This window comes from Salvelinus namaycush, chromosome 1, assembly GCF_016432855.1.
Source record: "Salvelinus namaycush isolate Seneca chromosome 1, SaNama_1.0, whole genome shotgun sequence".
Classification (NCBI taxonomy): Eukaryota; Metazoa; Chordata; class Actinopteri; order Salmoniformes; family Salmonidae; genus Salvelinus; species Salvelinus namaycush.
In genome coordinates, this window is record NC_052307.1 from 77,526,654 (window position 1) to 77,551,408 (window position 24,755).

A 24,755-nucleotide genomic window follows, 5' to 3' on the forward strand; every position below is an offset into this window, starting at 1 on the left:
GGAGAGGGATTGAACAAAGTGATTGCATACATTCGAAAGCTCAGTGGATGCAATCCTCTGGCGCAAAGTCTGCATCAGCTGTTGTACAGAAAGGAAATTGGAACAACGACCCAGAAGGTAATGTAAAGGTAATGTTTTACATATAAAATAATTTAATAAGTCCACAAATGTATTAATAAAATGTATACATTTGTTTTAGGTTGCTATCGTTGAAGGATTGTACAATCTCTTCAGAGAGCTGTTGCCAAGCCTCCACAAAAGAAGAGGTGACAAAATCATTGAAGACTCTGAGGTTTTTGAGAATGCACCAGTGTGCTGGGCCTACCTGTTATCTGAAGCAAAGGTGTGCCCATTGTCTTTTGAGATAACATTGATTAGAGCAGATGTATTGAATGAATATGCATTACATGATACGAAATGTTTTTAATGGGAGATTGAGATACTGCATGCACCTCTATTTGTTTGGTAGTTAAAATATCTTTCAGACCAGGAGCATTTCAAAATGAAACAAATGTATCTGTTTTTGTTCTCTACCCTAGAAAGAGAGTTCACAACATGAGGTCTATGTACCGATAGACTTGAACTCTCAACCTGGAGAACGTTTCTGCGACCCAGTTCGAGTACCTGGGTTACCAGATGTCTTTGAGAGAGAGTATGTTCTGCAGAAAATTGAAGGTAAAACATCAGCAGTTGTGGGTGCTTGTGATATGAACAGCAAAATATGTTCTGTACCATCTACATGTGGCAAGGGCCAATAGTACCCTACTAATGGGAAACTTCTCTGCACTACTTTTTAAGTACAAGATGACTCTACAGTATGGCAAATGCCATCATATCATGTGCCAAATTCCATAACTCCGGTCAATTGGCTCTAGATTCTAAGCATTGGTTTGCTACATGTTCACCATCAACTGGTGCTATTTTTTACTCAAAAGTTTCAAGCAGTCCAATCACAAGTTTTGAATCAATAGCTGTGACTTGATTGGCTAACTGCAGCTATAATGTTAGACCTAGGAACCGGTTTGCTAAAACTGGTGGACATGTGTCTTTAGAGTTAACATAACTCATTAATAGAGGTGATGAATGTAGTTTCATGCCAATCAATGTTTCCTTCCAAAATTACGAATCTGTTTGGAAACCGGCATAGCAATGTTAATGTTAATTGAATTTTGCTCTGATAGTCCAATATAGTGGGCATATACAGTCACATACGAAGTTATTGGCACCCTTGAAAATTACATTATTTTATACTAATACAATTGCTCAGAGAAAATATTTTCTTTAACAATTTAAACAAAATATCTAAAAAAGATAGGTGTCAAAATGATTGGCACTCATGTTTTCAATACTTTGTGCACCCTCCCCTTGCGAGGATAACGTCAATTAGCCTTTTGCTATAATGTTTTATGAGATTAAAGAACACATTGGGAGGGATCTTAGACCATTCCTCCATACAGAATCTTTCCAAATCCTTGATATCCTTCTGTCTGCACTTATGGACTGCCCTCTTCAATTCAAACCACAGGTTGTCAATGGGAGAGACTGAGATGAAAAGTTGGTAGAATCTTATTCAAAATGGTTCACAGCTATTATGGCTACCAAAGGTGCTTCTACCAAGTATTTCCTCTGGGGCGTGAAGAGATACGCAATATTTTTTTTTGTATTTTTTAAAATTAGGAACATTTTCCCCTAAAAATATTTCACTTTGAAAAATGTGGAGTAGGTTCTGAATATTGGTAGGAATTCTTATTTAATTGATTCCCTTTTTTAATTCAATTTTAAGGCAGCATGTGAAGACTGCGTGCAAAGGCTCACTAGCGACTACCTTTTTTAGATGTTTAACTTGTTAAACAAAATATCTTTCCCTGAGCAATTGTATTAGTATAAAATAACATAATAATAAATCCCAAAAATTGCATATAGCTTGATATTTGTATTTATTTTAAACTGTGTTTTTTGCTAATCTATTTCAAGGGTGACAATACATTTGGATTTGACTATAGTGTCTTTCTTCCAGCACCTATAGGATGATGTACATTTTCAATTGATCGTGTAATTAGCAAAACTTTTTCTGAGTTTTTGCCAGATCCTAATCTTTTTCTTACCTCAATAGAAGTTCTTTGTTAAACTACAGGCTTTATGGAAAACCCTGTGAAGTAAACAATGCATGGATGCACCTTGAAGAAGGTTGTTTCAAAGTGTTTAATCCTAAAACTAACACAGATCTTTGAGTGATATTGTTGCAGTATAAATTGGATAGAAGTATTTGTAAGCTATGTGGGGATGTTTTTAGAGAATCCTAGCAAACACAATCCAGGGTTTTATATAGATAATGTATTTTAATTCATAGTCAAACCCAGATTTAATAGTGCTACACCTATGTTAATGATTGTAGATGTAGATTTTTCACATACGCTGCTACTATTCTGTTTATTGTCTATGCATAGTCATAGGCTGGTAACTGAGGCTGGTAACTCTAATGAACTTATCCTCTGCAGCAGAGGTAACTCTGCGTCTTCCATTCCTGTGGCGGTCCTCATGAGAGACAGTTTCATCATAGCACTTGATGGTTTTTGTGACTGCACTTGAAGAAACGTTCAAAGTTCTTGAAATGTTCTGTATTGACTGACCTTCATGTCTTACCTCAATTAGTACGCATTTCACGTTAAGGTCTACTACACCTGTTGTATTCTGTGCATGTGACGAATAACATTTTATTTGATTTTAATCCCACTTTGTAAAAATACAATGTGAAGAAATCCAAGGGGTATGAATACTTTTGCAAGGCACTGTATATGTGAATCAAACTTTGACATAATAGTTTTATGTAGCATGATCTTTAATTGCATGATATGCTGTTTTCCCATTGTTAAGATGGAGAGAAAATCCCAAACTGCTCTGTGGAGATCCTGACAGAGAATGCAATGTCTAGAGCCTCTGATGTTGAAAAGATTTTACTCAGCCTACCTCCATCCATCAAGACTTTCCCTGTTTGGATTTCGTATGGACTTGTAACTGGTCAAAAGTAGGCTTACAATTCTTTCATTATATCATACAATACTGTATTGATATATAGTGTATTGGTAATAAATGTAATGGTTTAATATTTAAATTCAAGCTTTCAGATGAATCTAGATGGGACATTTACAGAGATGACTAAAGAATTGAAAGCATACCCTCATCTGACGGTCACTCCACCACTGCTGTTGAAGGATTTAGGAGTGGATGGGCCACGTCTCGTTCTTTTGAAAGAAGGTAAAATACTGGGCCTTGTGCTAAACTAGTTCCAGTCTTGGTACAATGTATCATTAATTAATATATATATATAAAATATTTGAGCTTAATATGTTTATGAATTGTCACATACCACTCTACCACACACAAAACATCCTATACTTCTATTTCAGGGTGTTCGCTCGTTGTTGCGTAGGCCTATGCAAATGAATAGATTAGGCTAGAAAGTTTAATAGTCACATGTACAGGTTTGCAGATGTAATTACAGGGTACAGTGAAAATCTTAATCCCTGAGCTCCAACAATGCAGGCAAAGTGAAATAAACTAATAAAAATAGGAATAATAATATACACTCCCGGTCAAAAGTGGACAATTTTCCACTGGTCTAATGTCCATTGCTCGTGTTTCTTGGCCCAACCAAGTCTCTTCTTATTATTGGTGTCCTTTAGTAGTGGTTTCTTTGCAGCAATTCAACCATGAAGGCCTGATTCACACAGTCTCCTCTGAACAGTTGATGTTGAGATGTGTCTGTTACTTGAACTCTGTGATACATTTATTTGGGCAGCAATTTCTGAGGCTGGTAACTCTAATGAACTTATCCTCTGCAGCAGAGGTAACTCTAGGTCTTCCTTTCCTGTTGTGGTCCTCATGAGAGCCAGTTTCATCATAGCGCTTGATGGTTTTTGTGACAGCACTTGAAGAAACGTTCAAAGTTCTTGAAATGTTCTGTATTGACTGACCTTCATGTCTTAAAGTAATGATGAACTGTCGTTTCTCTTTGCTTATTTGAGCTATTCTTGCCATATGGACTTGGTCTTTTACCAAATAGGGCTATCTTCTGTATACCCCCCACAACACAACTGATTGGCTCAAACGCAATAAGAAGGAAAGAAATTCCACAAATTAACTTTTAAGAAGACACACCTGTTAATTGAAATGCATTCCAGGTGACTACCTCAAGAAGCTGATTGAGAGAATGCCAAGAGTGTGCAAAGCTGTCATCAAGGCAAAGGGTGGCTATTTGAAGAATCTCAAATATAAAATATATTTTGATTTGTTAAACACTTTTTTTGGTTACTACATGATTCCATATGTGTTATTTCAGTCGCTGTTGTGCCTTCACCACAGTGTCCGTGTGCTTTGACCATTTCACCTCCTCGGAGAAGTGTATGCCAAGGAATCTGACATTTTTGACCGTCTCCACGGCGACCCTGTTGATGATGATGGGGGAGTGCCTTTCCCTCTGAAGTCCCCATTCAACTCCTTTGTTTTGCTGACATTGAGAGAGAGGTTGTTTACCTGGCACCATGCCGTCAGAGTGCCTACCTCCTCCCTACGCCGAGCTGTCGGCCAGCTCTGCGTAGTTAGTAATCAGGCCTACTACTGTGGTGTTGTCAGCGAACTTGATGATGGAGTTGGAACTGTGTGAGGCCACGCAGACGTGGGTATACAGGGAGTATATTAGGGGACAGAGTACGCATCCTTGTGGGGCCCACGTGTTGAGAATCAGTGTTGAGGAGGTAATGTTGACTACCTTCACAACCTAGGGTCGGCCCGTCAGGAAATCCAGGACCCAGTTGCATAGGGAGGAGTTCAGACCCAGTGCTGTGAGCTTTATGATGAGCTTAGAGGACACTATGGTATTGAGGGCCGAGCTGTAGTCACTGAACAGCATCCTCACATATGCATTTCTTTTGTCCAGGTGGGCAAGGGTAGTGTGCGATTGCGTCATCCTTGGATCTGTCAGGGCGATAGGTGAATTGGAAAGGGTCGAGTGTGTCGGGGAGGGAGGAGGTGATGTGGTCTTTGACTAGCCTCTCGAAGCACTTCATGATGACAGAAGTGAGTGCTACGGGTCAGTAGTCATTCAGTTACTTTCCCTTTCTTGGGCACAGGCATGAGAGTGGACATCAAGCAGGTGGGAATAGCTGCCTGAGCTAGAGAGAGATTGAAAATATCAGAGAACACAACAGCCAGCTGGTCTGCACATGATCTGAAGGCACGGCTAGGGATGCCGTCTGGGCTTGCAGCCTTGTGAGGGTTAACATATTTGACTGACTAACATATGCCTTCCGTGGAGACCGTAAGTACAGTACGTAACCCACGTTGTCCTCAGGGGCTCTCCTCGGCAGCTCAGAGTCATTGTGCACGAAGCGTGAGAAAAAGGTGTTTAGCTCATCCGGTCGCGTTGCGTTGGTTTTCCGCAATGTGGCTGGCTTTCTTTTTGTAATCCGTGATCGTCAGGAGCCCTTGCCACAAACAGCTTGTGTCCAACCCGCTGAATTGCTCCTCCAGTTTATCCCTGTACTTGTATTTCGCCATCTTAATCGATCTGCGTAGGTTGTACTTGTACTGTTTAACCAAACTATTGTCCCTGGTCACCTTGCTGTGTTTATAGAGATTCTGCTTATAAACACGGCCAGGTGACCAGGGACAGTAGTTTGGTTAAACAGGTTTCCCCACAAGGCTGCCATCAATCCATGGTTTTTGATAAGTCTTGAAAGACACTATCGGTATCACATCTATGCATTTTTTTATGAATCTGAGTCGGCGTATTCATTGATGTTATCCCTAGAGGCAACCCGGAACATATTCCAGTCCATGTGATCAAAACAGTCTTGGAGCATGGATTCTGATTGGTCGGACCAGCGTTGTACAGACCTGACCACCAGAACTTCCCTCTTGAGTCTTTGTTTGTAGGCGGGGAGAAGCAAAATGGAGTCATGGCCAGATTTGTCGAAAGGAGGACGAGAGAGGGCCTCATACCCGTGTCGAAAAGGCATGTTGCAGTGGTCAAGCATTGAATTTTCCGCAAGTTAAACAGTCAGTGTGTTGCTAAATAATTCGGGAACACGGTCCGTAAATTCCTTTTGTTAAAGTCCCCCGTGACAATGAACGCTGCCTCCGGGTATGCAGTCTCCAGTTTGTTCAGGGACCAATGAAGATCTTGGAGAGCATTTTTGGTGTCGGCTTGGGGCGTGATGTACACAGCCATAGCAATAATCCCTGAGAACTCTCTTGGAAGGTGAAATGGCCAACAATTAATGACCAAGTTTTCCATGTCGGGAGGGCAGAAGCTCGCCAGTTCCTGTACATTTTCCGATTATGTTGCAGAATCTGATGTCCCGATGGAAGGAGAACCTCGCTCTGAGTTCATCAAGTTTATTCATTAACGATTGAGCATTGGTGAGTAATATGCTCAGTAATGGAGGACGGGTCGCCCAGCGTTTTAATCTCACTAGACCCTCACCCCCACGTCTGCCTCTCTCCTCTGCTTCCTTCTCTCCCGTACGACTCTCAGGCAGCCCGAAGTCTCATCAAAGAGGCTAGTAAATTTTTCCGCAGTCTCAGGGAATTCCCGGAAGGTCGGGTGGACGGTGAATACCTAGCGATTCAGATTTCAATAGTTCTGCCCGGGTGTATGAAGCAATGCACAAAACAAACAGATTAAGAACATTTGAGAAAACACTATAAAAAAAAAAACATTTAAAAAGTAGAAACCTGCAATGTTTTATAGGAGCTTGAGGCGAGGCACCCTACGTCAGCGCCAGCTTAGCCAAAAATACCATCTTAGCCAAGAGTACCGCTTAGATGTAAAGTCCCCTATTGAGGGGACTAGCGTGGTTCTGGTACTGGTTCCAACTGCCATTTTAGATTAGAAATCGATCTGTGGACACTAGATCGAAATTCATGCTTGCATTCAGCGATAGTCCTAGTTCTCACGGACTCAGGAGTATATCTCTTCCGCCTGTGTGACACCACTTGAAGCTGGATGTCCTGTCTACCATTTCATTCGCTCTTCCGTCTGTCCATCAACTCTTGGCTAAACGCAACGTCACAGCCACTGACAAAGCACATGCCTGCCATCCTTACATCGTAGAGCAGCAGGAGAGTGTGGTAGCACATTCAGAGATCGATTTATAGCTAACTTTATCAAAGTAATCTAAAATAATTCAGAGATTTTATTTATACAAAAAACACTTTCTGTTTGTCATAGATGGACAAGATTAATATGAGATGAAAGGGAAGTTCCTAACAAGTTCAGGAAGCCAAGCTAGAGCCCTGTTCTGAAGGGTGGGGGCAGAAGTTTTGAATCAAGAGAGACCTTTAGAAAATATGGACATTTTCTCTAACACCGAGCATAAAAGTATGTATTTTACAGTTAAGGAAGGTGAAATCTTATAGTTAGTAGTTTTATAATATGATTGTACCAGGCATATAGTTAGAAAGCATATAATTTCAATTTCCTTTTATTCATACAGTTTGTTGAATAGGAAATGTGTCATATAAAATATTTGAAAGGTGAGATGTTAATCTTTCTTGGAGTATGCAGCATTACTAGTTCTTTTTTTTGATAAATAATTACTTTTGGGATTACATTTTAGATGACGTCTCACAGGTTAGTGCCTTCATCAGACAGCAAAATATGATACATTGCATTTACAGTTAGCAGTTTGTTTATCACATGCTTGTTATGGAAGTGTGTATTTTGTTTATTTTATGAGAATATAACTGTTTTTATGGGAATAATTGCATATGGTGTTTTGTGATTTTAATTGCTAGCCAATTGTTGCCATTTAAAGTGGTTTGCAGGAGAAATACCTGTTCGTTTTTTAAAACAAATGCCTCTCCTTGACAGATAACCTTGGTGTTTACATCGGTAAACAAAAAGGATCTCCTCAGGATATCAAGGTTTTTGATTGCTTATCTGGGAAATGCAAAACGTTTAATGTGGACGAGTTGGCTCATGAGTGAGTATTTATAATCTGAAAACTAGTTGAACATTCAATTTAAGATCATAAGGCGCTTCACAATTACTGGTGGACTGTTCATGAACAAGGATAACATAGATAATGATTTAAATTAATGAACTGAACTATCATCTCCATGTCACTTAATTACTATGTTACTATCATTTTCTCTCCAGAATGAGAGACACCAGGAGTGACCAGACATTCATGACCAGCAGGACACCAGAAGAGGCCATACTGGTAATTAATGATAGATTACATTTGCATCTATATCTGCTATTATATTTCTGCTACTGCTATGGCTCAAATGATGAGATGTAGGCAAACACCAAGGAGCAGCCCATGGTCTTACAGATACAGTTGAAATCGGAAGTTTACATACACCTTAGCCAAATACATTTAAACTCCGTTTTTCACAATTCCTGACATTTAATCCTAGTAACAATTCCCTGTCTTAGTTCAGTTAGGATCACCACTTTATTTTAAGAACGTGAAATGTCAGAATAATAGTAGAGAGATTTATTTCAGCTTTTATTTCTTTCATCACATTCCTAGTGGGTCAGAAGTTTACATACACTCAATTAGTATTTGGTAGCATTGCCTTTAAATTGTTTAACTTGGGTCAAATGTTTCGGGTAGCCTTCCACAAGCTTCCCACAATCAATTGGGTGGATTTTCGCCCATTTCTCTTGACAGAGCTGGTGTAACTGTGTCTGGTTTGTAGGCCTCCTTGCTTGCACACGCTTTTTCAGTTCTGCCCACAAATGTTCTATAGGATTGAGGTCAGGGCTTTGTGATGGCCACTCCAATATCTTGACTTTGTTGTCCTTAAGCCATTTTGCCACAACTTTGGAAGTATGCTTGGGGTCATTGTCCATTTGGAAGACCCATTTGCGACCAAGCTTTAACTTCCTGACTAATGTCTTGATGTTGCTTCAATATATCCACATAATTTTCCTTGCTAATGATGCCATCTATTTTGTGAATTGCACCAGTCCCTCCTGCAGCAAAGCACACCCACAACATGATGCTGCCACCCCCGTGCTTCACAGTTGGAATGGTGTTCTTCGGCTGCAAGCCTCCCCCTTTTTCCTCCAAACATAACAATGCTCATTATGGCCAAACAGTTCTATTTTTGTTTCATCAGACCAGAGGACATTTCTCCAAAAAGTATGATCTTTGTCCCCATGTGCAGTTGCAAAACATAGTCTGGCTTTTTTATGCTGGTTTTGGAGCAGTGGAGCGGCCTTTCAGGTTATGTTGATATAGGACTTGTTTTACTGTGGATATAGATACCTTTGTACCTGTTTCCTCCAGCATCTTCACAAGTTGCTGTTCTGGGATTGATTTGCACTTTTCACACCAAAGTACGTTAATCTTTAGGAGACAGAACGCGTCTCCTTCCTGAGCGGTATGATGGTTGCGTCCCATGGTGTTTATACTTGCGTACTATTGTTTGTACAGATGAATGTGGTACCTTCAGGCATTTGGAAATTGCTCCCAAGGATGAACCAGACTTGTGGAGGTCTACAATTTTTATTCTGAGGTCTACAATTTTTATTCTGAGGTCTTGGCTGATTTCTTTTGACTTTCCCATGATGTCAAGCAAAGAGGCACTGAATTTGAAGGTAGGCCTTGAAATACATTCACAGGTACACCTCCAATTGACTCAAATGATGTCAATTAGCCTATCAGAAGCTTCTAAAGCCATGACATCATTTTCTGGAATTTTCCAAGCTGTTTAAAGGCACAGTCAACTTAGTGTATGTAAACTTCTGACCCACTGGAATTGTGATACAGTGAATTATAAGTGAAATAATCTGTCTGTAAACAATTGTTGGAAAATTACTTGTGTCATGCACAAAGTAGATGTCCTAATCGACTTGCCAAAACTATAGTTTGTTAACAATAATTTTTTGGAGTGGTTGAAAAACGAGTTTTAATGACTCCAACCTAAGTGTATGTAAACTTCCTACTTCAACTGTAGATACCTTGAAAGATAACGATGATAACCAAAAATGATCCATGTTGATGTAACAAAGTTATATAATAGTTAGATTATCTCCTCCGTTTTGTTATAGCTAAATAATACTTCTCCATCCAACCTTTTAGGTGCTAGTGGATTCAAGCTCCTCCATGAATGAGACATGCTATGATTCCGATGACAAAATAACACGGTTGGATGCTGTTAAACAGCTCTTCGATAACTTCGCAACTAGAAGCATGGCGTACAATTTTCATCATGTCATTGGCTTGGTGAAGTTTGACTCATCAGTTAAAACTCTCCACACATTTACAGAGAATCTGGAGACCTTTAAGGTAAATATATTTTGTCATTTTATGAAGGCAAAATAGCAAATTGGTTAAACTCTCCTCTGTGGTTTGCCGCGTGCATCTATACTGAACAAAAATATAAATGCAACATGCAATAATTTCAAAGGTTTTACTGAGTTACAGTTCATTTAAGGAAATCAGTCAATTGAAATATATATTTTTTTAAGTCACACCAGATACTGACTGGTTTTCTGATCCACACCCCCTTTTTTTTTTTTTACAGTTGAATACTTGTATTCCATAGATTAAGGCTTAATGAATTTATTTCAATTGCCTAATTTCCAAATCTTTGAAATTGTTGCATGTTGAATTTATATTTTTGTTCAGTATACAAACATCACATAATATTAGCATTTTAAGTAAACATTTTTGGCACTTACAGGAACACGTACACAATCTGGAGGCCAATGGATGCACTGTGCTGTATGATGCCTTGAAACGTGGCATGTCTCAACTGAAACAAGTTGGAGAGCAATTTCCAGACTGCAGACTTCGCATCATATGTCTCACAGATGGGAATGATGATGGGTAAATACAACAAAACCTTTAAGCGTGCAAAACAGTCATTACAATATTTTTGTGCATGGACAATGCCCATTTTGATGTTACATTCAATGCATTAACACAAAGATATTCTTCAATTGGAAATTGATTTGCTCGATTGGGAATTGATTTGCTTAAAACATTATCCATAGGTCAATGACTGAACCAGATGCTGTCACAACCAAACTGATGAGCCTGAACATTGTTGTTGATGCCATCGTTGTTGGAAAGGTGGACAACAACATGCTGCATGGAATCAGCAATGCAACAGGTACTGTATAATGTCTAAGAAGGACAAGTGTGTTTTGCGTCAGAAGTGATTATTACAGAATATTCTAATATTATTTATTTTATTTATTTAACCTTTATTTTCGACAGGGAGTCATGCTGAGACCAAGGTCTCTTTTACAGATGAGCCTTGTATACACATCAATACACTAAAAGCAAGTTTCAAAGTTTATTCGCCACACGCATAGGATACAACCGGTGTAAAACAGTACACCTTGAGAGCTCTTTCCCAACAATGCAGTGATAATAATAATATACTGTAGATAATAATAGAAAATAGAATAGAAACTTCCACACAAGAACTATGATGTGAGTTAGAAACACGAGAATGCAAGTATATACAGGTCCTTGCCAGTACTTTATTCAATGTGCAGGGGTACTGGAGTGGCTGCAAAACACAATCATAGAAAACAAACATATTCTTCAGTAGAAAGCTTCTATATCAGCCATTAGAATTTCCCTAGAGGCACCATTTCAGAGCTCTAGCTTGGCATAAATAATTAGATAAATTTTTATGTGATTTGGAGAATAACATATACTTAGTTTTACCTGCGTTAAGTACCAATTTCAGTTCAACATCTGCAATGCAATGAAGGCAGATTGAAGCTCCGAAAGAGCCTGGTGTCGTCTGCATACAGATGTATGAAAACATGTTTTGCAGATAGACCTACTTTGCTTATATAAACAGGAAAAAGAACAGGAAAAAAATCGATCCCTGTGTCATATTACTGTATATCACAGTATACAGTGTATTCGGAAAGTATTCAGACCCCTTGACTTTTTCCACATTTTGTTATTCTAAAATGTATTAAATAGTTTTTTTCCCCCCTCATCAATCTACACACAATATGCCATAATCAAAAAGCAAAACAAGTTGTTGCACATTTATACAAAAAACCCTGGATAAGTATATACATAAGTATTAAGACCCTTTACTCAGTACTTTGTTGAAGCACCTTTGGCAGCGATTACAGCCTTGAGTCTTCTTGGGTATGACGCTACAAGTTTGGCACACCTGTATTTGGGGAGTTTCTCCCATTCTTCTCTGCAGATCCTCTCAAGCTCCGTCAAGTTGAATGGGGAGCGTCGCTGCACAGCATTTTCAGGTCTCTCCAGAGATGTTCAATCGGGTTCAATTTCGGGCTCTAGCTGGGCCACTCAAAGACATTCAGAGACGTGTCCCGAAGCCACTCCTGCGTTGTCTTGGTTGTGTGCTTAGGGTAGTTGTCCTGTTGGAAGGTGAAACTTCGCCCCAGTCTGAGGTCCTGAGCGCTCTGGAGCAGATTTTCATCAAGAATCTCTCTGTACTTTGCTCCGTTCATCATTTCCTCAATCCTGACTAGTCTCCCAGTCCCTTCCGCTGAAAAACATCCCCACAGCATGATGCTGCCACCACCATACTTCACCGTAGGGATGGTATTGGCCAGGTGATGAGCGCTGCCTGGTTTCCTCCAGATATGACTCTTGGCATTCAGGCCAAAGAGTTCAATATTGGTTTCATCAGCCCAGAGAATCTTGTTTCTCATAGTCTGAGTCCTTCAGGTGCCTTTTGGCAAACTCCAAGCGGGCTGTCACTCTACTATAAAGGCCTGATTGGTGGAGTGCTGCAGAGATGGTGGTCCTTCTGGAAGGTTCTCCCATCTCCACAGAGGAACTCTGGAGCTCTGTCAGAGTGACCATCGGGTTCTTGGTCACCTCCCTGACCAAGGCCCTTCTCCCCCGATTGCTCAGTTTGGCTGGCCGGACAGCTCTAGGAAGAGTCTTTTTGATTCTAAACTTCTTCCTTTTAAGAATGATGGAGGCCACTATGTTCTTGGGGACCTTCAATGCTGCAGACAAGTTTTGGTACCCTTCCCGCGATTTGTGCCTTGACAAAATCCTGACTCGGAGCTCTACGGACAATTCCTTCAACTTCATGGCTTGTTTTTTGCTCTGACATGCACTGTCAACTGTGGGACCTTATATAGACAGGTGTGTGCCTTTCCAAATCATCATGTCCAATCAATTGAATTTACCACAGGTAAACATCTCAAGGATGATCAATGGAAACAGGATGCAACTGAGCTCAATTTCGAGTCTCAGAGCAAAGGCTTTGAATACTTATGTAAAGGTATCTGTTTTTATATTTAATACATTTGCAAAAATGTCAATCTGTTTTTGCTTTGTCATTATGGGGTATTGTATGAAGATTGATGAGGGGAAACAATTATTTGATCCATTTTAGAATAAAACTGTAACGTAACAAAATATGGAAAAAGTCAAGGGGTCTGAATACTTTCCGAATGCACTGTATAACACTGCAACTCTTTCTCTTCAGCCTGCTCAAAAGCCAGCACCACATTTCAAAGCTGTTTGCAGCTATTTTTCTTCTTCATTTATTTTTCCCTGCCAGGGGCCAAAACAACACATTTCTCTTGCAAAATGCATCAACACCATCACATCTTAAAGTTACTGTCACAAAATAAATCACTTTATCAAAACAGTAACAATTGTCACCTAATGAGAATATTTATTTAGCCAAATCAAAAAACTAGATAGCTGCATCAAAACCATTTGTCATCAAATGACCATTTATTACATAATGGTTTAATAAATACTAACTGGAGACATCAATAGACCATATGTTTTCTATGAAAAAGTTGGTAATACAGTTCTTCTACAATGATTTCTTTGGAACGACAAGACAGAACTCTGTTGCCTTTTGCAAAACAGCGTTTTTAAAAAATATAGTTGCCTTCTCAAAACAAATACATTCATCAAAACTATATTATACCATCAGAATTGCAAATACATTAATCAAAAGAACACGACTAAGCTGACAAAACAAAAAGTTAGTTTGTCTTTTTAATATCCCAGGTGATCAATATATAGTTGTTGCAGTTACTAAATCATGATGATCAAAACTTGATATACAACTATCAAAAGGTGCAGAATTATGGGTAATTACTCTTCTTTTATGCATATTTCACCAAACAATTTCATACACGTGAAAAATCTAATATTATTCCTGATAAAAATTACAATAAAAAGATAAACACATTGTGTGCAGGATTCATTCACTGGTATCATCACAATCCAATTCCATGTATTCAATACATAGACTAGTTTGCTCATCGTTTTGTAGACTTTCCAGTGGTGCACATAAACACACCCCACAATAGAAATAAGGAAACTGATATGAATGTATAGACCTCAATTCACAACAAAGCAAAGCTCTGTAATGTTGGGGATGATGATTTAGGAGTAACCTATTTCTTTAACTGCATTGTTGGTTACGGGCTTGTAAGTAAGCATTTCACGGTAAGGTCTGTTGTATTCTGCCCATGTGACAAATAAAGTTTGATTTGATTTTGATCTCTGCATGTCTGCAATGTTAGAGATAATCATAGAAATTAGACAGTTCCCGTGCCTAGCTCTTTCCCTATATTCTACCTGTTTATGGCCTACTTAAAGTAATATACAATATTCTGCAGTAGTATTTGTAGCTCCCTCCAGTAACCACGAGCACAACTGTTCCTTGATCTTAACTGGTGGTTTATTCTGTAGTTTTAGTCAGAATTATCACCTTCCGTGCGAACTCATTGGCTGCTTATTCCTGGCATGAATTCACGCTTCATCCTTAATTATTATAACGTTACCATCGTAACATACACGCTTCAACCTTTACGAACTACACCCGAAGACATTAAAAAACCTAGCTAACACATCGTGGGATTGCCTTCACTCCAAAATTGTGTTGCTATGATAATAATCCCCGTTACAACAGTTCTTAGCCACGTAGTTCCGCTTGTTTTATCATTTCCCCGCATAGCGAACACGTAAACAATTCAAACAAAAAACAACGACATAGACTGACAGGTTATTTGTCAGTTACAGTATTTACTGATTGCCGGAAACAGTGAACCCATTTGCAACCTTTTCACTTCTGATGAAAACAAAATGTTGGTATTCTGTGAACAAAACACTTTACAGTGAATTTTGTATTCATTGATGACATTTGTATTTAAAGTTTTGCTAAAGGTGGTCTATGATATGCAAGTCAGGTACAAAGGAAAGAACATTATCAGAAGTTCTGTAAAAGTATTTGATCATTGCTGTTCTGCTATAAAAAAAGTTTCAAACAGATCCCCTTTTCTAGAAATTAACTGTACTCTTGTTGGCTGAAGTAGCCTCAAATACTAAAGCAGGAAGAATAACAATATAAAAAAAATAATTAAACTACCTTTGATACCGTTGCAATTGAGGTGTTCCGTGCTGTATATTATAATGCTGTAAATGTGACAAAATACAGTAAACATAAATTAAATACAGTAATATTGAAAGTAGGTCTAATTCCAAAAATGAAATAGTGAAGAAACGTTCAAAGTGCAAATGTGACTGAAGTTCTGTAAACAAAATTGTATGAAAGAAGTGACTGACATGACTTTTCAATTTAATTTGTGTTGATTTAGCTGGCAATTTAAAACATATAAATATGATTTACTGTATAAAACATGGAAAACAAAACAACCTACTTACGACCTATTCGATATGTATTTATGGACATGTTATGAGGTTTATAGTTATGCAAAGAGAGTTTACATGTTGATGGTAAAGACATTCCATCATGGGAGTAATTCTTATTAACTGTGAAAAAAGTATTTTGTTTTGTTTGACATGGTTTACACAATAGATTTGTGTCTTGTGTAAAGAGTTGTGTCTTGTGTTTTTGTAAAAGGTGTTTTGTGATAGTTGTCTACTGTTTTGCAAAAAAGTGTTTAGCATTTGCATTTAGTGTGAAAACAATGAGAAATGACTAACAGTTGTGCAAAAAAAGTTACTGTTTTGGCCTTGTGGATCCCAGTTTCGCTCATGTGAATCCCTGTTTCATTCACAGTGTTCAAGCAATCTAGAAAAACTGTAAGAGGACACAGCAGACTAGTCTACTAAAATGTGATGTGTTTTTTGAGACACTACATAACAACGTCCCATATATTTGCATCAAGTAATAACAATGAAGCAACTGAATCCACTTCCTCAATGTCTTCCTGTAGGAGGGTGTTGTTTTAAACCAGAGACGAGTAAAGCTGGTCTGAAGCTCTTTGAAATGGAAACCGTTCTGTCTTTGGAGATGAGGAAGCTGAAGAAGAAATTGGACCCATCCTACATTAAGAGCGAGGTACGATCTATTAAATGAAATCTATTCAAAAAGTATATAAATGTTTCCATTTATTTTATATGAATTAAGTGAACCATATTTCGTTTGGATGTTAAAGTAACTGTCCAGTGAATCTAATTTTTAAAGGTGCAATGTGCAGAAATCGCTCTGCCATTTCCTGGTTGCTAAAATTCGAATAGTTTGCCTAATTTCAGTTTGTGACAAAACAAGCAGTCATTGTGTAAGGAATCATTGTACCATCTAAACCGCTGTGAAATATACACTGCTCAAAAAAATAAAGGGAACACTTAAACAACACAATGTAACTCCAAGTCAATCACACTTCTGTGAAATCAAACTGTCCACTTAGGAAGCAACACTGATTGACAATAAATTTCACATGCTGTTGTGCAAATGGAATAGACAAAAGGTGGAAATTATAGGCAATTAGCAAGACACCCCCAAAAAAGGAGTGATTCTGCAGGTGGTGACCACAACCAACTTCTCAGTTCCTATGATGAGAAGTGGTCTGTGGTCACCACCTGCAGAATCACTCCTTTTTTGGGGGTGTCTTGCTAATTGCCTATAATTTCCACCTTTTGTCTATTCCATTTGCACAACAGCATGTGAAATTTATTGTCAATCAGTGTTGCTTCCTAAGTGGACAGTTTGATTTCATAGAAGTGTGATTGACTTGGAGTTACATTGTGTTGTTTAAGTGTTCCCTTTATTTTTTTGAGCAGTGTATTTTCCATAACCAGAAATATTGTATTTTCAGCTGTTTGAAGCTTGTGTACAAAACCACAAGTAAACGATACAAAAAGGAAACTTAAGAACGTGAAGCATAGCACACATGGAACAAACCTTCCACTTCTTAGACTTGCTTTCAATAGAATGACAGATATATATCTCACATTTATATGTGAATTTGGTCGGGTTGCCCAAAAAGTGACATATTGCAGGTTTAAAAGCACATATTCTGTTTGCTCATACCCAAATAATGTTGTTGTCCTTTACTTGTAGTTATGGCCAAAGCATAAATGAGAGAAAATCCACTCAGTGAAACCCAATCTCAATTGTTTTGTTTACAAACGGTTTCCAAAAATGCTTGAAATTTGCCTGGAGAATGACATCATCCTCCTTGGCCGGGACAGGCCCGTCTGTGATTGGTCCAGCAGCATTTTAATTTTTTTTTTAATTCATTCTCCAGTGGGGAGAAGGAGACTAACATGCTACCCAAACCGCAGGCGTGCGTCCGCGTGCACCATTACGCGCAACTTGATGTTTCAAGTTTCCACAGATGTCTCAAGTTTTGAGGGAGCGTACAATTGGTATGCTGACTGCAGGAATGTCCACCAGACTGTTGACAGAGAATTTAACGTTCATTTCTCTACCTTAAGCCGCCTCCAACGTCATTTTAGAGAGTTTGGCAGTACATCCAATCGGCCTCACAACCGCAGACCACGTGTAACCACGCCAGCCCAGGACCTCCAGATCCGGCTACTTCACCTGCAGGATTGTCTGAGGGGGCTCTGAGGACTATTTCTGTCTGTAATAAAGACCCTTTATGGGGGAAAACTCATTCTGATTCGCTGGGCCTGGCTCCCAAGTGGGTGGGCCTTTGCGCTCCCATGGCTACGCCCTTGCCTAGTAATGTGAAATCCATAGAATAGGGCCTAATGAATTTATAAAAAATTTGCTGATTTCTTATATGAACAGTATCTTAGTAAAATCTTTGAAATTGTTCCATGATGCGTTTATATTGTTGTTCAGTATCATTTGAAAATCTAAGTGAATCTCATTGGCTGAGCTGGCAAACTTTTTTTTTTTTTTTTTTTACCGATTTACACTCAAACCACTGTTGTTTCCACTCAGGCTAAGCAGGAGCACAGAAAAATACTGCTTTTAAACGCCATAATTATACTTTTTTGGAAAGACATCTATTAAATTATATATTGTAATTCATTTTAGGTTAATATTTCATAGAAATCTGGAACACTGGACAGATACTTTAATAAAGTTTTTATTTTATTTAAATATGGAAGTTAATACCATTGATATAAAACATATTGTACTGAACAATGCTCATTTGTCTGTACAGAGCATTCTAGTTGCTCTCTTCGCCAACCAAGGTTATGACGAGAAGCCAGAGGTTGCTCTGCCAAGTCAACTAAACGATAAAGTGACCTTAACAGAGAAGTAAGTGCTGTTCCTATACCAGAATTTCAAGAAGCATATATGTAACTTGGCAATTGAGGTAAACTACCGTATTGTTCTAACAAAACAAATATCTCACATAATAGCTCATTGAAAAAGAACATAAAGAAATCCAAGAGCAGCTGCTTTTTGGAGAAGGACAAACGCATTCTAAAAGAGCTGAAGAGCCTGCACTGTGACCCACATCCATTCTGCACTGTTTTGCCGTCAGAGTCAGACTTTAGTAAGTAAACTTCTATTGATCTGGTAACACTTCAATCAATGGGAAATACTATTTTACTCTTAGGTAAAGTATTTATTTTTAGGACAATCTCGGTAGAAATGGTACAAATAGAGGTTCAAGACCCTCAAAAGACATCACAGTAAAATAGGATGTATTGCAAAACGAAATAGTAAAATGGTAGTGTACTGGGAAAAATGGGTTAGTCTGTGGATATCTGAGGGTTAGAATTATGATTTAGTGTACTGTATATGTGAGCGAAAATAGCTGTAAGTAGCAGTAGAAGACATATTGTTGTCCGTTAGTTTACTCCAATGGGGACGGGTTGGTAGGGTTAAAAATAAAAAATAATAGGGCGATTAGAAATGATGCAAAGTTTAGTTTGATAAAACCTAAAATCTATCTCCAATACTGAAGCTGATCTTTTAAGTTGTCTTTTAAAACACACACTGAGTGTACAAAACATTAAGGACACTTGCTCTTTTCTTAGACTGAACAGGTGAAAGCTAGGATCCCTTATTGATGTCACTTGTTAAATCCGCTGCAAATCAGTGTACATGAAGGGGTGGAGACAGGTTAATGAAGGATTTTAAAGCCTTGAGACAATTGAGACATGGATTGTGTATGTGTGCCATTCAGAGGGTGAATGGGCAAAACAAAAGAATGCCTTTGAACGGGGTATGGTAGTAGGTGCCGGGTGCACCGATTTGTGTCAAGAACTGCAATGCTGACGGGTTTTTCACACTCATGAAAAACCGATCCAGCATTGGAGTCAACATGGCCCAGCATCCCTGGTGAACGCATTCGACACCTTGTAAAGTCCATGCCCTGACGAATTGAGGCTTTTCTAAGGACAAAAGGGGGGGGGCTGCAACTCAATATTAGGAAGGTGCCCTTAATGTTTCGAACATTTAGTTTAGATGTACTATGCCAGGCCTTGATAAGCACACCGGTGAGGGCAATCATGATGTCCGGTAATCAGTGAGAGAGAGGTGGCCAGGGAGCCTCGGACTGCCAGTCTTTTTTAGGTTACCTCTTTAGTTGTAGTTTTTTGGTATATACTGTATGTATTGGGGACACATGCATACATTAAATCAGGCCATTTAGCTAGGCCTAGGACCCATAGATGTAGCAAGTGTAGCGGAATCAGTAGGCTAGACAGTCGGTTTCATAACAGAAGGGACACATTCAACTTCTTATGGATCCAGGTAGAGTTAGTGATCGATCCACGAAGTAAACAGCAATATCTTCTGCAACAACTAAGAAGGTGAAGCGTGAGGCTAAATGTCTCTGTTGTTTTGGTATTGCAGCTATCATTTTGTCGCAACATGAGGCGCACACACGCCCATGTACTGATATGTTTACATGACTGTCAAATGGTAAAATCCCTGTTAACATGTTCCCACAAACAATTAACCATCCCATCCAGATGACCAGTTGTTATTTTAATAATTTAGTATAATATTGTCTAAAACATTTAACCCCTGTGATTCCATACCTATTCAGCGTTTTGGAAGATTCTCATGCAAGGCCCTCCTGATACACCTTACGAGAATGGAGCCTTTGAGCTGTACTGTCAGTTTGGGGCTGACTACCCCGTCAAACCTCCACTTGTGCGCTTTGTCACACCTGTATCCTTCTACACAATGAATACATGAAGAGAGTGTCTTTGTTATTTTGTGACTGCTTATAGCTGTTACAATATATTTATTATTATTGCATATAACTTCTAGATTATCAAATGTAGTGGAATTTATGTGAAACTCCTGAAAACAGCCTGAAAACATTTACAACACTTACCCTTGAGCAAAACTACAAATATTTACATGCAAGTGCAAGAGGATAAGTTGAGGCATGCGAAAGAGTGGTTAGGGTAAGGCTAAATTGAGGCATGGTAGCGAGTGATTAAAGTTAGAAAACACAAACACACCTGGATTAGAGTAAATTGTAATGTACCACAAATACAGTGCAATCGGAAAGGATTCAGATCCCTTGACTTTTTCCACATTTTGTTACGTTACAGCCTTATTCTAGAATGCTTTTTTCTCCTCATCAATCTACACACAATACCCCATAATGACAAAGCAAAAACAGGCAGTTTTTTTTACATTTTTGCAAATGTAATAAAATGTTTAAACTTAAATATCACATTTACATAAGTATATACGTTTTCAGACCCTTTACTCAGTACTTTGATGAAGCACATTTGGTAGCGATGACAGCCTCAAGTCTTCTTGGGTATGACGCTACAAGCTTGGCACACCTGTATTTGGGGAGTTTTTCCCATTCTTCTCTGCAGATCATCTCAAGCTCTGTCAGGTTGGATGGGGAGCGTCACTGCACAGCTATTTTCAGGTCTCTCCAGAGATGTTTGATCGGGTTCAAAACCGGGCTCTGGCTGGGCCATTCAAGGACATTGAGACTTTTTCCAAATCCGCCCCTGCGTTGTCTTGGCTGTGTGCTTAGGGCCACCCCAGTCGGAGGTCCAGAGCGCTCTGGAACAGGTTTTCATCAAGGATCTCTCTGTACTTTGCTCCGTTCATCTTTCCCTCGATCCTGACTAGTCTCCCAATCTCTGCCGCTGAAAAACACCCCTACAGCATGATGTTGCCACCGCCATGCTTCACCGTAGGGATGATATTGGCCAGGTTTCCTCCAGACGTGACGCTTGGCATTCAGGCCAAAGAGTTCAATCCTGGTTTCATCAGACCAGAAAATCTTGTTTCTCATAGTCTGAGAGTCCTTCAGGTGCCTTTTGGCAAACTCCAAGTGGGCTGTCATGTGCCTTTTACTGAGGGTGGCTTCCATCTGGCAACTCTACCACAAAGGCCTGATTGTTGGAGTGTTGCAGAGATGGTTGTCCTTCTGGAAGGTTTTCCCATCTCCACAGAGGAACTCTGGAGCTCTTTCAGAGTGACCATCGGGTTCTTGGCCACCTCACTGACCAAGGCCCTTCTCCCCCGATTGCTCAGTGTGGCTGGGCGGACAGCTCTAGGAAGAGTCTTGGTGGTTCCAAACTTCTTCCATTTGAGAATGATGGAGGCCACTGTATTCTTGGGGACCTTCAACAATGCAGAAATATTTTGCTGCCCTTCCTCAGATCTGTGCCTCGACACAATCCTGTCTCGGAGCTCTACGGACAATTCCTTTGACCTCATGGCTTGTTTTTTGCTCTGACATGCACTGACAACTGTGGGACCTTATATAGACAGGTGTGTGCCTTTCCAAATCATGTCCAATCAATTGAATTTACCACAGGTGGACTCCAATCAAGTTGTAGAAACATCTCAAGGATGATCAATGGAAACAGGATGCAACTGAGCTCAATTTCGAGTCTCATAGCAAAGGCTTTGAATACTTATGTAAAGGTATCTGTTTTTATATTTTATACAATTTAAAACCTGTTTTCGCTTTGTCATTATGGGGTATTGTGTGTAGATTGAGGACATTTTTTATTTCATCAATTATAATAACGCTGTAACGTAATAAAATGTGGAAAAAGTCAAGGGGTCTGAATACTTTCCGAATGCACTGTATATCACTATTTTTAAGTTCCTGGTGTGAATTCAGGCTGAAATATCCAGTTTTTTTATGCTTTCATATTAAATGTTATGTAAAATCCTAAATGTAGACAAAGGTGTACCACTGTAACATAAACAGTGTGGGTCGTATCTGTCACAACATATTTGACCGCAGCTACAACGCTCACATAACCATGAGAGAGATCTTGGATGCTGTATATGGACTGCTCATTGTCCCTGAACCTGATGATCCACTGGACAGGTTGGCTTGCAACAATTCGTTTTTATACTGTTTACAAGAGTAGTTCTAACTTTTTTGATGTGATTTTCAAGTCCATTTGAGTTTCCAAATGGTATACTGTATATACACTCCCCTTAATTTGGCTCTGTACTTCAGCATTTTGGATCTGAGATCAAATGTTTCATATGAGACGACAGTACAGTACAGAATGTCCCTTTTTATTTAAGGGTATATTCATACATATCTGTTTTACCGTTTAGAAATGAAAGCATGAATGAATCGTGAATAATGAGAAAGTTACAGATGCAGAAATATCAAATCAAATGTTATTGGTCACTTGCGCCGAATGCAACAGGTGTAGACCTTACAGTGAAATTCTTACTTACGAGCCCCTAACCAACAATGCAGTTTAAAAATGTTTTAAAAAAAAAGTTTAATAGAAATTAAAATGTAAAAAAATACAGATAAGAATAAGAAATAAAAGTAACAAGTAATTAAAGAGCAGCAGTAAAATAATAGCGAGACTATATACAGGGAGGTACTGGTACAGTCAATGTGCGGTGGCACTGGTTAGTTGAGGTAATATGTACATGTAGGTAGAGTTATTAAAGTGACTATGCATAGATGATAACAACAGAGAGTAGCAGTGGTGTAAAAGGGGGGCAAATGCAATTAGTCTGGGTAGCCATTTGATTAGGTGTTCAGGAGTCTTATGGGTTGGAGGTAGAAGCTGTTTAGAAGCCTCTTGGACCTAGACTTGGCGCTCCGATACCGCTTGCCGTGCGATAGCAGAGAGAACAGTCTATGACTAGGGTGGCTGGGGACAATTTTTAGGGCCTTCCTCTGACACCGCCTGGTATAGAGGTCCTTGATGGCAGGAAGCTTGGCCCCAGTGATGTACTGGGCCGTTCGCACTACCTCTTGTAGTGCCTTGCGGTCGGAGGCAGAGCAGTTGCTATACCAGGCAGTGATACAACCAGTCAGGATGCTCTTGATGGTGCAGCTGTGGAACCTTTTGAGGTTCTGAGGACCAATGCCAAATCTTTTTAATCTCCTGAGGGGGAATAGGTTTTGTCGTGCCCTCTTCACGACTGTCTTGGTGTGCTTGGACCATGTTAGTTTGTTGGTGATGTGGACACCAAGGAACCTGCCCTACTGCGGCCCCGTCGATGAGAATGGGGGCGTGCCCGGTAATCTTTTTCTTGTAGTCCACAATCATCTCCTTTGTCTTGATCACGTTGAGGGAGAGGTTGTTGTCCTGGCACCACACGGCCAGGTCTCTCCCTATAGGCTGTCTCGTCATTGTCGGTGATCAGGACTACCACTGTTGTGTCATCAGCAAACTTAATGATGGTGTTGGAGTCGTGCCTGGCCGTGCAGTTATGAGTGAACAGGGAGTACAGGAGGGGACTGAGCACGCACCCCTGAGGGGCCCCTGTGTTGAGGATCAGCGTGGTGGATGTGGTGTTACCTACACTTACCACCTGGGGGCGGCCGGTCAGGAAGTCCAGGATCCAGTTGCAGAGGGAGGTGTTTAGTCTCAGGGTCCTTAGCTTATTGATGAGCTTTGAGGGCACTATGATGTTGAACGCTGAGCTGTAGTCAATTAATAGCATTCTCACATAGGTGTTACTTTTGTCCAGGTGGGAAAGGGCAGTGTGGAGTGCAATAGAGATTGCATCATCTGTGGATCTGTTGGGGCGGTATGCAAATTGTAGTGGGTCTAGGGTTTCTGGGATAATGGTGTTGATGTGAGCCATGACCAGCCTTTCGAAGCACTTCATGGCTACAGACGTGAGTGCTACGGGTCGGTAGTCGTTTAGGCAGGTTACCTTAGTGTTCTTGGGCACAGGCACTATGGTGGTCTGCTTAAAACATGTTGGTATTACAGACTCGGCCAGGGAGAGGTTGAAAATGTCGGTGAAGACACTTGTCCGGTTGGTCAGCACATCCTGGTAATCCGTCTGGCCCTGCGGCCTTGTGAATGTTGACCTGTTTCAAGGTCTTACTCACATCGGCTGCAGAGAGCGTGATCACACAGTCTTCCAGAACAGCTGGTGCTCTCATGCATATTTCAGTGTTATTTGCCTCGAAGCGAGCATAGCAGTAGTTTAGCTCGTCTGGTAGGCTCGTGTCACTGGGCAGCTCTCGGCTGTGCTTCCCTTTGTAGTCTATAATGGTTTGCAAGCCCTGCCACATCTGACGAGCGTCAGAGCCGGTGTAGTACAATTCGATCTTAGTCCTGTATTGACACTTTGCCTGTTTGATG

At 39.8% G+C, this 24,755-nt stretch overlaps 1 protein-coding gene and 2 long non-coding RNA genes across 3 annotated transcripts; all 3 read left to right on the forward strand.

Annotated features, from left to right (window-relative positions):
- The first annotated feature begins 79 nt into the window (after positions 1-79).
- On the forward strand, positions 80-669 carry LOC120056942. Its single transcript, XR_005477859.1, has 3 exons — positions 80-117; positions 200-343; positions 540-669. It is a non-coding gene; the product is annotated as an uncharacterized LOC120056942 (long non-coding RNA).
- Positions 670-8,195: 7,526 nt separating this feature from the next.
- Positions 8,196-18,490, forward strand: LOC120053055. Its single transcript, XM_039000308.1, has 6 exons — positions 8,196-8,225; positions 10,098-10,304; positions 10,702-10,847; positions 11,015-11,133; positions 16,184-16,308; positions 18,389-18,490. Exons 2-6 carry the CDS (start codon positions 10,122-10,124, stop codon positions 18,488-18,490), a joined length of 675 nt encoding a protein of 224 aa, XP_038856236.1. The 5' UTR covers positions 8,196-8,225; positions 10,098-10,121.
- Positions 18,491-18,616: 126 nt separating this feature from the next.
- On the forward strand, positions 18,617-22,469 carry LOC120056950. Its single transcript, XR_005477860.1, has 3 exons — positions 18,617-18,727; positions 20,231-20,355; positions 22,362-22,469. It is a non-coding gene; the product is annotated as an uncharacterized LOC120056950 (long non-coding RNA).
- Positions 22,470-24,755: the final 2,286 nt, after the last annotated feature.

Bases quoted from the DNA above. Each gene is read 5' to 3' on its own strand.
- LOC120053055 (XM_039000308.1), top strand. From the start codon at position 10,122: ATGAATGAGACATGCTATGATTCCGATGACAAAATAACACGGTTGGAT. The intron at 11,134-16,183 runs GTACTGTATAAT...GTCTTCCTGTAG, and splicing joins TGGAATCAGCAATGCAACAG to GAGGGTGTTGTTTTAAACCA. The intron at 16,309-18,388 runs GTACGATCTATT...TTGTCTGTACAG, and splicing joins CATCCTACATTAAGAGCGAG to AGCATTCTAGTTGCTCTCTT.